We start from the raw sequence: 13313 nt of genomic DNA, 5'->3' as shown, positions 1-13313 counted from the left end.
ATGGAATACTTTTATAATAGTGCAATTTTTCAGTGCTACAGTTTTGTAATTTTGTACACTTTAGTACTGTTTGCTAGCTAAACACATGCATTTCATCCCATTAATGAAAGCCATTGTGTGCTTTTCATCTCAGACCGAACTCACCCTGAGGAAAGAGTCCAATGATCCATTTTCCATGTACTCTGTGATTATCATCACTGGTTTGCCTAAGGATAACAGTACAGACATGATTAGAGGAAGAAAAGCATTGAGTTTGGTAAATGAATGTGTCTGCCTCCATGCTTCAGTCTGAAATGTATACTTAGAAAAATTATGCCAGGGGTCATAATCATTATTGAGACAAAGTGGAATATGTTTAAAAGCGTTTGTTTACTTTCAGTGTTGGGTTGAGATAGGTATCCATTTATCAAGTACACTTATCATGCAATCTAGCAAATCCGTGCTAGATACTACACACTTACAAAAACATTCCTTCAACTGAATGATACACCTCCCGTTGTGGTCCAATGTTCTCTAAAATGGATTTATTAATTGATTCATCTGTTTGTTCACTTATTCACAGAAACAGCATAAAGTTGTAAGATTGTGACTTTTCATAATACTTTTTTCATACTCTCTAAATTCTACTGACTCAATAGGCAACACATTATGACCAATGTTGGTGTTTTAACTTAATTAGCTTATTAGAGCTGATCTCATGTTGACATTTCTGTATCATAAATTCTTTATTGTAATATTTTGAGATTCTGGATTTTTGATTTCCGTTGTAAACTGTACATGTAATGGAATAGTCAAGATTGAAGCAAAGGCTTGACATATTTCACTGTATGTGTATCTGCATTATATGAAAATGTAACCTTTTGAAATAGATTACTAAAAAAAAAGTAACTGTTCTATGATATTAAATACCTGTATTCCCCAACATAACATTCCTCCCTAACAACAAAGATGCAACAGCGCGCAAAATGTGTTCTAGCACCAGTCCTATTGCCCCTTGAGCTCCTAAAATAGAACCAAGCAAGTCTTACTGCGTGTGACCACTCCCTCCAGCCGAATGACGTTGGGGTGGTCAAACTGAGCCATGATGCTGGCCTCGCTGAGGAAGTCTCTCCTCTGCTTCTCGCTGTAGCCTGCTTTCAGTGTCTTCAAGGCCACAGGGATGTCTCTCTTTCCCGGGAGCTTCATGCGTCCATAACACACCTCGCCAAATTCCCCTGAAAGACACGTTTTTAAAGTGCAAGTTCAAAAACTTCAAGCGTGCAATGACTAGTTTTCCTTTTTGCCAAGGGTTACAAGATATGATGATGCCTCTTGGCACATTCCAACTAAAGTTTGAAATGGAAATATTAGACACAGTTAATGGCGGCTGTGATAAGGAAGCTCATTTTCAGTGTTGTTTGCATTCAAGATGCTCTGTACCTGAGCCTATGATTTTCTCAATTTTGATCCTGGAGGCTTCAATTTCTCTGGCAAACTCATGTACTGCCTGGCATGGGTCCTCGTACGTGTGGGGATCAATATAGAACCTGGCTTCAGGAAATGAGACTAAAATAAATAGAATTAGCATTTGGTCACATATTGCAGGATAAGACAAAAAAACCCATCAAAGTCAGAATCACAAAAACACACAGACAGAGACTACAGCTGTTTCAATAACACCGAAATGGGAGAAATATGAGCTGTCCGTGGTTTAGAAATACTGAAGTCACTTTAAAAAAGGATGAAATCTACCGTGGCCATTTTGGTAGTGCATCTTCTCTTCGTCAGAGTCTTGGAAGGCCTTGCTATAACCGCAGTGTCTGCATTACACAAGCAACAGAATCAACCGTTAAGGACCAAACAAGCAAGAGTTGTGTGTCGATATAATGTTTCTGAAACAAAATGTACAGGGCTTGGCTACAATATAGCCAAAAAGTTACCCCTAGATATGAAAATTAATTAAACCCAATAACTTTAATCACCCTAGGATGTTCAGATATGGAATTCTTTTTAATACTTTTAAGTCAGATGAGGACAGCCTTCTTAGCTCTGTGTCTCTACCATTCCCTAAAGATAATTACCAGTCAAAAAAAAAAAAAAAAAACTGAAGTCAATAGGAACTGAGCTAAATAAATCTAATTATCCCACATGGTCTTATGGAGATATAAGTTGCAGACATAAAAAAAAGAAGACGCTTAGGGACAACTGTGAACATTTGCATTGTTAATAGTTCTATATCAATTTAATTTCATTAAAAAGCAAACGCTAACCATCTGGTGAATCACATGAGCCAACACAACTCAAAACACAAAAGTTACAGATTAAAGTAACAAAACATCTCTATGAATCATGACAGGAATATAAAGCAGACATAATTAGTGAATAGTTTCCGGATGTATTTTTCATGTCATATACATAGAATATTAATGTGGGTTTCCAACTACAACTACAATCATCTTAAGGAGTTGACTGAAGTGTCTGAACACCATATCATCTCTTCATAATTAAAGAGTGTTGCTATTCAATAACTATTTGAGAAAAAAAATATTTAAAGCTATCCAACTAAATACAACAGTGAAATGTAACACTACCATAATGTCAACATTACTACTCAACGGGTCAGTGCTGAGCATAATGAAGATGACTGAGGCAGATGTGCCTTTGATATATTGTGATACAAAACATCCTTCATGCACTAAAATTATAAAAATAAAAGTCTTTTTAAATGGAAAACAAATGTTGACTTTGGATGGGAAAAAATGCAGATGGCGCCTTTAGAAATGAATACCAAACCAAACAAATGTGAGAAAAGAGGATACACGGTAAAAGTGGATAAGTCAAAGTACTCCTCTTGCCGTTTTCTGCAGATGACAATCGCTAGGAAGGTGATTAGGCCGATCACTAGCGCCAGGCAGATCCAGATGATTGTCATTGTGTCGTAGCGTAAAGGGACTGTCAAGAAAAAAAAAAAAAAAAAAACATTTGTTACACAGGCTGGCTTCTCCTAAAAGTTAGCGTATTATGTGCCTCTCATATCAAAACATGATATAATGAATATATTTTTGATGTATTATTCTGCTCTACACCTAAAAACTTCAGAAACTGGTTGTCTGCTGTCTCCTTCCATCTTCCCAAACGTGCAATAAGTGGGGATGTAAATGTCCTTGTCACTCACTGAAAATACTTTTGCTTTGACTCGGCTGGAGTTTAGCAGAAAAAGGTAGGATTCGTGACAGGGTGACCTCTCGTGATGCGTGTAAAAGGAAGTCAGAGGAGTGACAGGAGAAATAATCATGTTCCCCACCGGTGCTAAAAATATGGAGCACTTGATCTATTTCCCTCTCTATGATATGCTTATTTTAAACATGTATTCACTCTCCTAAGCGACCATTTATTATTTTCCCAGTGACCATTTATTGTGGTTTTTGTGGATGTGTGAATTCATGTGGAGGACACTTAGCACCTGATAGGCACAACAACAGGTTTACAGAACCTGCGGCTCGCTCTCACCGGCTTTGCCCGTCTGGATCTCCACCGATTGGCTGAAGCGCCCGCAGCCCGCTGAGGTTCTGGCTCGCACCTGAAAGACGTAGCGCGTGCCAGGCTTCAGCCCGGACACCTTTGCGCTGGTGTTCTTGGACTTGACTGTCGAGTAGCTCTGAAGCTCATTTTCCTACATAATAAAAAACAGCCCAAAGTTAGACAACACTGCTGGGAAGTGGCAAATGTTCAAATACAAGTTTGAGATGGTTTTTTTTTTGCTCTAGCACTGAAATACCATAGATGGTTAAACTAGCTTAGCCAGAACATTCCCAGCAATAAGACCTAAAAAATAACACTCAAGGCAAGGACATACTGTATGCAAACTCTCCCCAGTTGAAATGCAGGTCTATTTCTGCACAAATTGCAGATTCCTTTTTTACCAACCCATCCTGTATGCACACTAACTTGGGGCGTTACAGATGAACTCATCACAGCCACAATGGGGTTGCATGCTAATCGGCCTACAGTCTCATAAATCCCTGTCTCCAACATGCGCACACACGCACACGCACACACACCCACACACACACACACAGAGAGACATACACACACACGAAGACAAACAGACACACATACACACAGACACACATACACACAGACACACAGACACACATACAGACACACACACACACACACACACACACACACACACACACACACACACACACACACACACACACACACACACACACACACACACACACACACACACACACACACACACACACACACACACACACACTCACAGGGTCCATGACCCTGCCTTCTCTGCACAGACGTGCTGTTTAAGTGCATGTGAGGCTGGCTGTTTGTCCCCGTGGAGCTGACAACCTCAGTTTATCTGTCATGGACACGTTAAATGGGTGCCACTAATTCAGCATCCTCCAGGGATTTCCCCGGACTACACGCCTCGAGTTGGTGAAAAGGGGAATTACATGTAAATCTTATTTGCATAGCTACCTTGTCAAGCGGGCGCTGTTTGCTAATTCCTGTGGCCCAGCTGAGACCACTTTTGCCCCATTAGCCAGGAGAGCTCTCAGCTAGAGCAGCAATTAACTTCACTTCTGGCATTGCCATCGGCTCCCTCTGCTTGTTTGCTGTCATTGTCACTGGTCGATAATCAGTCCAAATCAGTTACACTGTGGCAATTGTTGCCTATTTCCTCTGAATTAACTGCTGCCATGAACCCTCCCACTTAAGTGGAGACATCTAAGGCAAGTGTTTGTTAACCAAATAAACACCTTACAATGTGTCCTGCACTGGGGTTTTTGTTTTTTCTTCCACATTCATCCATTTTTCATCAAAGCCTTTATTATGACAATAAAGGTGTCCCAAACTAATTACAAGATTCCTATGCTAATTATGGTCATTAGAAATATCAATAACCATTATACAAAAACCCATTTCAGAATGTACACTGAGCAACTGAAGACAACTGCATGCAAACAGAAGAGTATGTAAAGTATTATCTGACATCATACACAAACATCTCTAACCTTTTCGAAGTACTTGATATCATACTCAAGTATTACACCGTTGGGTTGGTCAGGCTCTTGCCAGAGCAGGGAGACACTGTTCTGACTAGCGTTCTCTTGTCGGATGGCAATCACCTGGGATGGAGCTGAAGAAATGAAGAAGACATGCTATAAAACTCAACTGCCGTTGCACTGCTGGCGCCGTGATGAAAGAGAGAATGTTTAAAGTCTCAGGACCTCCACGCAGAGCCGGCGACATAAGTGTGGTACACTGCTTCTGACATTTGATTCCATTCCATTGTTTTCAATGCAACCCCCACGCACCACCGCTTCTATACGCTCCTACATTACGATTCGGTTTTATTTTTTTTGTCTGTGCTGCTCAATAAAGTTCATTATCAATCAAATGCTTGTCAGTCGAAAATTTCAGTGCTGATGATGTGAGTGGCAAAGTGAGTCAGCACACATGTCGCCGCCTTCGCACTGGCGACTATACGCTGGGGCGCTTTAGAGGGAGGGCCACACAAGAACATTTACAGATGTCTGAGTGCAGCTATCTTGTTCATTTTATAGTGTGGGGACTATTACAAATGGCTGTACAACCCCACTTTTTTTTTAGTTTGCGGTGATAAGCGTTGACACCTATGAGGTAGTAAGCGAGACATTCCTTACCTGCCTGGTTCGTGGTGATATTGGCGGTGGTGAACTGCGGCGGCTCATTGCTCAGGCGCGACACGCCGTTCAGCGAGTGGATGCGGAAGGTGTAGTTGGCGTGCGCCGCCAGGTTGAGCACCGTCACCAGCGTGTCGGTGAGGCCCATCTGCTGCGGTATGAAGCGGATGAGCGGCGCCCCGGTGCGCGCCACCACCCCCGCGCCTCCGCCCAGCTTCACCACGTTCCCACCCGTGCTGCTCACGCCCAGCCCCGCCCCGGGCCCCATGGCGCCGCTGCCCGGCACGCCAACGCCCGCCCCGGTGCTGCAGTCCGCGCACTGGCTCCAGTCCTGCGCGCAGCGCTGGCACGACACGTTGTACATGACGTCGCTGCGGCCGCCGCTGTCCGCCGGGGAGCCCCACTCCAAGCTCACCGAGGTGCCGTTCACTGACGAGATCACATTGATGGGCGCTGTCGGGGGTCCTGGGGATAAACATTCAGCAGGAAAATGTTATCAGTCATTTTAACAAGAGGAGAAGGAACTGAAAAAGGACATTTGCTGACTACCCAGACAAAAAAATGGTGACTTATTTAGTGTTTTCCCACAAACAGATGATTAACAGTAAGCAGCACATTTGTAATGACCTAATTAACAAAAACAAAAAAAATAATGTCGCTCATTAAGACATTAGTCATTGGCCACACGTAAAGGTGTAAAGGTGTTTGTTTGTGCGTTCACCAACTTGTACAGGGAGTTGCGGGAGGATCAGAGGTAGATCGGTAGTAGTTGGCGTCGCAAGGGCAGGTGAGGGCAGCCCTGGTCTCTGAGTGGCTATGGAGCGGGCACTTCTCACACGGCTGGTCCCCCGCTGTGGGTTTGTAGTAGCCCACTTCACACGCTGGACAAGAAGAGATAAGGGAGCATTTATCACATCTCTGCCACAATTCAAACGCGACACTGATACACTGATATCGCACTGCTATTGTCCGCCATGGCCTCAGCCATGCCTCAGGCCAGTGTGTCATATCTGCAACCCATTTTGAAAAACTCAACCGCAATGTATTCATGTGTTTACAAAGCACTGTGTACAACCTGATTCTCATTGACCATGCATCATGGTGTCTGCCACAGTTATGACAGAATTTTACAGAGTACAAAATCATTTCAAATCGGTAATTTACGTTTAGGTACAGTCAAACTGTTGGGGTTCAATCCATGTCAGGGTTGTACATTACTTATCCCTTATTTACATGCTTACATGACCTTAGATATCAAATTCATCATTCAGGTAGTCCTGACTGTCATAAAGTGTGCAAATGGCATGAAAGATTTTTTTTTTTCTGCCAAAGTTCGCTGGGGATTAAAGACGATATCTTCTCTCTTTCTGTCGGAGGATCCCTTGAGGCCATGGAGACTATGCTGTATGTGCAATATTAATCCCTCTCTGTTTTTCTGCCTTTTTCATTCCATTAATCCCTGCATCCCTTGATGTATTCTTTTTGTTTTTTTCCCTCTCTTTCTCTGCAGCTCCAGAGTTGAAAAGGAGGTCATGATAAACATCAGTCGAAGCTCTATCTCTCCGTCTTTGAAGTTTTTGACAGCTTACTAGCAGCTACTGTAGCGAAATCAGGTGCAGACAAAACAATGATAAACCGCTCTGGAAAAAAAAAACATGACGAGTCTGTAGGGTTGTTTAAGCAACAATAAAAATATAAACGTTGTTTATGTTTTGATTGCTGCTGCTGGTCTCATTATGACTGCCAGAGGAGGGTTTCTTACACAGTGTTGCTTTGGTCAGCAACCTCATTTCCCCCTAGGAGATGTTTCTGAGTTTGCAACATCACACATCTCTTCCCACCAAAGATCTGCATTCCTCATTTAAACAACGTTTTTTGACGGGTCGACTCTTCTTAGCCTCACTTTTCCTGTCAACGTCAATTTAACGAAGGGGCCTGAAGGAACCGGAAGACATACATTTTCCTTTATCATTCTAGTTTGTCATATCATTTGAGATTTCATGATCAATAACCCCTTTGTTTGCACAGAATGGCCACCATCTTTTAAGTAACTGACTACAACAGTTTTCTCCTAAAGTCAGTGAGTTGGTGAGTAAGTGAAAGAAAGAAGTAGAGAAAGAGAGAGAGAGAGAAGGCAAAGGAGAGAGAGAACAAGAGAGTGAGAGAGGAAAAGGAGAGAGAGAGAGACAGAGAGAAAGAGAGTGTGAGAAAGTGAGAGAGAGAGGTGAAGAACGGATCACTAAATGCCCTCAAACTGTTTTATTCGGCTGTGTTTACTCCGCCAGCATCAGGCCCTCAGGTTTGCCCAACTCGGCGCATTGTTTGGATTGTCAGCACCTGTCAGTGCCTCGCCTCCCAAGGCTGGGGAATTTGCATTACAATGAATTTTAATGAATATTTGCAGCCAATGTGTGCTGACCTTGATTTTACTTTTGGTGTAAATGGATAAATAAATAAGGCAAAATAAATAAATAAGCGGAGGAGTTAAAAAAAGGCCCACGCAAGGAAATTATTTGTCCCCACGTGACAGGACTAAAAAAAAAAGTTGTGTGCAGTCCATAGATCTGCATAGGTAGGCTGTATGCAGGCAGGGTTTTTATTTTTAAAGGTGCATCTAAATGACAATTTAAACGAATGGATCAGAACTAAACACTAGATCTGAGTTTATCCACCTCGTGAGAGTCCCCCCACTCCCATGTGCTTGTGTAATTGTTTGCTGCTGATTGTGAGTTTCACGGACTTGGTGAGGAATTTGCTTCTTTATACGGGTCTGTTTTGTCTGGACTCCTTGCGCATTTTGTTTGCGAAAGACAACAGGAATCCATCCCACATGCAAAACCTAGCAACAATTTTGTGAACCTAAGCCTCTGTCTTTTTTCCCCTGTGGACATTCACATTTGCATTGAAATGGAGGAATGGAGCCTTCACTTATTGTTGCAGGCACAACACTTTCGATGGGTGAAGGACTGAGGCCTGTCGCCGTTTAGTGAAACGTTCAGTAAAATATGTGAGCTCTCTCCCTCTCTCTCTTTCTCTCACTCTCTCTCTCTCTCTTTTTCTCTCTCACTGACAATACAAACTCCGACTAACACAAATACACACGCGTGTACCTCTACGGGGACCAAACACACACAACAGCTGCTAACGAGTTGAGAGGATTGTCTGAGTGATGAATGGCTCTGTCGGCAGAATCATAGCTGGAAATGGGACACTCCATCACTGGCCTCCTGTACATGTGTCCTGTAAACGGCTGCCATGGCCCTCAGTCGGCTATGGGGGGCTACAACTTACTTAAGGATGGGCTTTTGCACCTGCCCCATACAGCGCTACACTCTCAAAAAGGATGTGTTGAAAAGAACACGTCGATGTGTTTAGGTAAGGACAACACAGTTTTGTGTTGTTTTCCAACACAAACTGTGCCATTTGTTACACAATATGTATGAAAATAACACAAATTGTGTTGTCCTTACCTAAACACATTGATGTGTTATATGCTGGAGGCTCTTTGGACACACCGTGTCCTATGCTTAGTTGGGCCAGAATAGATGTGTTTGTAGCTTTTCTTGGTTTTTATGACATGGTCGAGGTCAGTGAGTGATAGGAATAGACAAACAGGTAGCACTAGAAGTCATACACTCCCCCAAACACATCAAAAAGAAGTTTAGTAGATGCCACATAAGTCTTGAAGAGATTGCGTTTAAAACTGTGTGCATGCATGACTGGGAATTTCAGGAGCAAAATCTACGCTTGTATTAAAATAATCCAGTGGAAATCCATACACAGAGGGAGATATTAAACTCTCTTTTCATCCTAAACACCGAGAAATAATGTGAGATGAAAAACGAAGCAACAAACAGCGAATGGCTGAGGCGGCAAACGCAACGGACCCCTCCGTTCAGGAGTGACATTAAGAGGGGTCGGTGACATTTGCAGCCTGCTAATCTCTCCCCGGGCAGAGCTGTTCCACAGGCTGATAGGAGCTGTGACTGACACCATCTGTAATGTGGAGTCGCACGGGCACGATAAGTGCACCGATACCAAAGGACTGTTACTCCCCAGTGGGCAACAAGTGGAACCCCACCGTGGAAAGGCAGGAAGAGGATCTGTGACTGAGCTGCGGCCCGTTTGAAAATCGAATTCCCCGACGCACCGATTCAGACTTGACCTTTTGATTATCACCCACAGGGTCTTAACTGCTATCCAAACGATGACGGTTCCAGACAGGTAGTACTGCTGCCTTACCTCCAGAACCAGAGGAAATGGCTTTCAAATGTATTTTCTTTTCTTTTCTCTTTAATTCAATGTGTTTATTTATTTATCCTCTGACATTTTAAGGTAGATGAAAAAACTCTCACTGAGTTGTCTTACTGCGTTGCTCACTATGTCAAATCAATCTTCAAATGACCAGAAGCGAATTCAGATGGGAAAAGAAGGTTGGAACTTGGTGCAAAGCACAATACAAAGGCAAAACATTTTCATACAAAATTCATAATAAAGTAGAATAAAATCAAATATATTATTAAAATTATTATTTTTGGACGATTAATAGAATTTAGTTTAGCTGACTCAATATGATATGGCAGGGATTCCCAAACTGTGGTACCACTGGTGGTATGCAAGCTACTTCTAGGGGGTTCTCGAGATGAAAAGGGCTATAGCGGAAAGGTGTTAAAAATGATTATTTTCAAATTTTCTGTAATTAAATCACAAATAAACAAATATTTTTGAATCGGGTTATAGTGATAAGGAAACATGACATTAAAGGAAATCATTGGTGAACTCTATAGTAGGCCACATTTTCATTACTTTTTAATGTGTCGGACAAGAGCCGAGTCAGGACATCGTGTGTGGGGGGAAAAGTTTGAGAACCGCTGTGATATGGTGTGTGCATTCCAAACAGACATGATCTTAGAGGAGAACTGTATGCCAATGGCTCATAATTAGCAGGTAATTGTATTATCATCCAATATTGCATTATATTGCATTTTTATTGTGCAATACACTGACCATCTGTTACCACCAAATGCTTATAAATAGGTGCTCAAAAGCTTTGTTGAAGACTGTAAAGATTTCCCAGAACAATTACTTGGCATCAAAACAAAATATGGGAGTCAATATTCTACTGACACGATTTTGAGCTATGACAGGTTGGTCTAGTAGGTCATCAAATTATTTATGTATTTATTTTGTTGATTACAAAATGCCATCAGCATTTATTGGATAATGATAGCTTTGATATGTCTCCACTCAGTTTTAAAATCCTTACGTTTATAGCTATTTACCTTCTTTGTCAAACTGTTTGCAAAAGTCTTTGAACAGTTGAACTTTGGACAGCAGAAATGAAAAGGAGCCTTTCTAACAAATGAATTTATAGAAGAGCTATTTGTGGGGGCAAGAGTAAGTGGCTGATAGATGGTGGCTGGATGAACCACACTGAAAGTAATTGTTGTCCTTGAGGAGAAATTAACTGGAGATTGGGGCTAGCAGTTCATTCTGTTGACTCTGTGACACCTCTTTTTGCATTCTAAAATGCATACCGTTGAATTGACTGTGCAGTAGACTGAGTGATGTGCACTGTTTACTCTCTCTCTCTCTATTCCCCCCTCTCTTTCTGTCTCTCTCTCTCTGACTGTCTATCTATCTGCCTGTCACTCTCTCTTTCTCTGTCTGTCGCTCTCTCTCACTCTCTCTATCTGTCTCTCTCTTACTCAGTGAGTGTGTGAGAGTGTCACATACACAAACTAACACACACAAACACAGAGAGAGAGAGAGAGAGAGAGAGGGAGAGAGATACTAAGCAGATAATGTAGCAACAGGTACCATTTAAAATATCTGAGATATCAAAGTGAAATATTTTGTGCAAAAGGTCATGCCATGTTTCTCAAAGACGAAGTCAGTCTGGTTTGTTGTGCCAGTCTATTTTTATTACTAGCGCAGGAGCAAAACTGACACAAACACGGAGCGACACACATTCGCGAGTGTTTTCCTTTGAAACTCGCTTGTAATGACACATCAAATGGGCCCAATGCATCTCTGTTAATGAGCATTAAACGGCTGTTAATTATTTGATTGAATTGCTGTCACCTATCTGAGCGTGTCTAATTGATCTGTGTTAGGAGAGAGTGAGGGAGCGGCAGCCAGACAGACGGCTCGCTTTGTGCAAAAGGCTTCGGAGGAAAACAAAAGATGGAGCCGTCCACCATATCAGGCAATAACCTGCACACACACACACACATACACACATACACACACACACACCACATGTCTGACTCGAACCGCCCGAGGACGTGAATATATTTGCCCAGGCACATCAGCTTTGATGTGAGTGTGAGTGCGGGTTTGTTTATCTCAGATTTTCTCTTTTTTTTTTTTTTACTCCCATCTTTCCATTTGCAGCCTATGAATGATGGTGGGCAGCCCAGTCCAGCCGCAACACCACACTCGCTCAGAGCTCCTTTGGTGGTGTTGACCATGCCGAGGACTTGCCCTTCATTAGCGCCGCTCTCCTGACATCCATTAAAATAGCCGGGCAAAAAACGCCGGCCTCCCGCCACAGCGGCGCATTCACATGGACATTAATAAACCCGACCGCATGCCGAATGACCGGTGAGGCTGTGCGGTGGCGATTCTAAAGACTATCTCACAATACCTTTCAGGGAGATACGAAGCGCACAATCGATGGCGAGGGGAAGGGGGGTGGGGGTGGGGGTGTGGGGGGGTCGGATTTGAGTGACATGATGCAGTCCCGTCTGGATGAGATACAATTCATTCCTTTATCGGAAGAGGCGCCCCCTCTCCTTCCTCCTCCTCCACCAACACCACCACCACTACACCCCCCCCCCAGTCTCTCCATCTCTGGCCTGTTTAGCTGGCTGGTGGCGTGGGTCTCACAGATTAAAACCATGCGGTTAGTCACAATGGCACAGTTTGCGGGAGGCGAGCTTTAATAATGCCTATTCGAAAGCCTTCAGCTCCTTCAGCTTAATCCCACTGTAATATGCTGGCCGGGATAATAAAAAAAGAGACAGGGTGAAAAAAAACCTTGCCATGCCTTCGCACAATAAGGCCCAAGCCCAGGACACAAAGAGGGCTAATTAGTCCTCCCCTCTTCCCTCTCTCCTCCTCACCCTCTCTCCCTCCCTCTTCAATCCCTGATTTTCAACAGGCAATATCAAGGTTGCCTATCAGGGCTGTTTGTTTTGGTCTGTTTTGGATTGAACAATAAGGATAACCGAGGGGCATTTCTTCTGTCTAATCTCCCTGGAAACAAACCTCTTAAATAACTCTTATGACGTTCTCTATTAAACTATTATAGTGATGGGAATGCAAATAACTGTCCGGAATTTGAAAGTCTAAATGTTCAAATCTTCCTTTTATTACTATTATAAGTAGCAATACAGTAGTTGTATTTTTAGTATTAGTATTATAGCATTCACCGTTGGTGGACTACTATATAAACTGTGTGTGTCAGTATAGATTTACTTTAGAAATGGTTTCGGTGTCATTTTCCCAAGTAAACAACATGACTGAATGAATTTTTTGAATTTATCACGTTCCCTAATGCAGTCAGCACAGATGGTGTCTTCAAATAATTAGTCACAAAGCAACAACAAGAAAGGTACTGTAGCCTCAAAATTCAAAGCA

The 13313-nt window shown here is 42.6% G+C and overlaps 1 protein-coding gene across 1 annotated transcript in view; it reads right to left on the bottom strand.

Moving 5' to 3' along the window:
• The window catches only part of epha8 (eph receptor A8), a 65019-nt gene that overhangs the window by 3215 nt on the left and 48491 nt on the right, over positions 1–13313 (bottom strand). The window contains exons 4-13 of the mRNA XM_062546357.1: positions 6395–6550; positions 6007–6134; positions 5670–5883; positions 5019–5143; positions 3490–3652; positions 2799–2931; positions 1732–1799; positions 1420–1545; positions 1029–1214; positions 145–206 (exon numbers count right to left, since the gene is read on the bottom strand). Coding sequence (XP_062402341.1) covers positions 145–206; positions 1029–1214; positions 1420–1545; positions 1732–1799; positions 2799–2931; positions 3490–3652; positions 5019–5143; positions 5670–5883; positions 6007–6134; positions 6395–6550 — 1361 coding nt within the window. The remainder of the gene's footprint in view (positions 1–144; positions 207–1028; positions 1215–1419; positions 1546–1731; positions 1800–2798; positions 2932–3489; positions 3653–5018; positions 5144–5669; positions 5884–6006; positions 6135–6394; positions 6551–13313) is intronic.

The sequence above is a fragment of the Sardina pilchardus genome, chromosome 9 (assembly GCF_963854185.1).
Source record: "Sardina pilchardus chromosome 9, fSarPil1.1, whole genome shotgun sequence".
In the NCBI taxonomy this organism is placed as follows: Eukaryota; Metazoa; Chordata; class Actinopteri; order Clupeiformes; family Clupeidae; genus Sardina; species Sardina pilchardus.
Note: the sequence above shows the minus strand (reverse complement) of the source record. Positions and strands in the feature narration are given on the sequence as shown.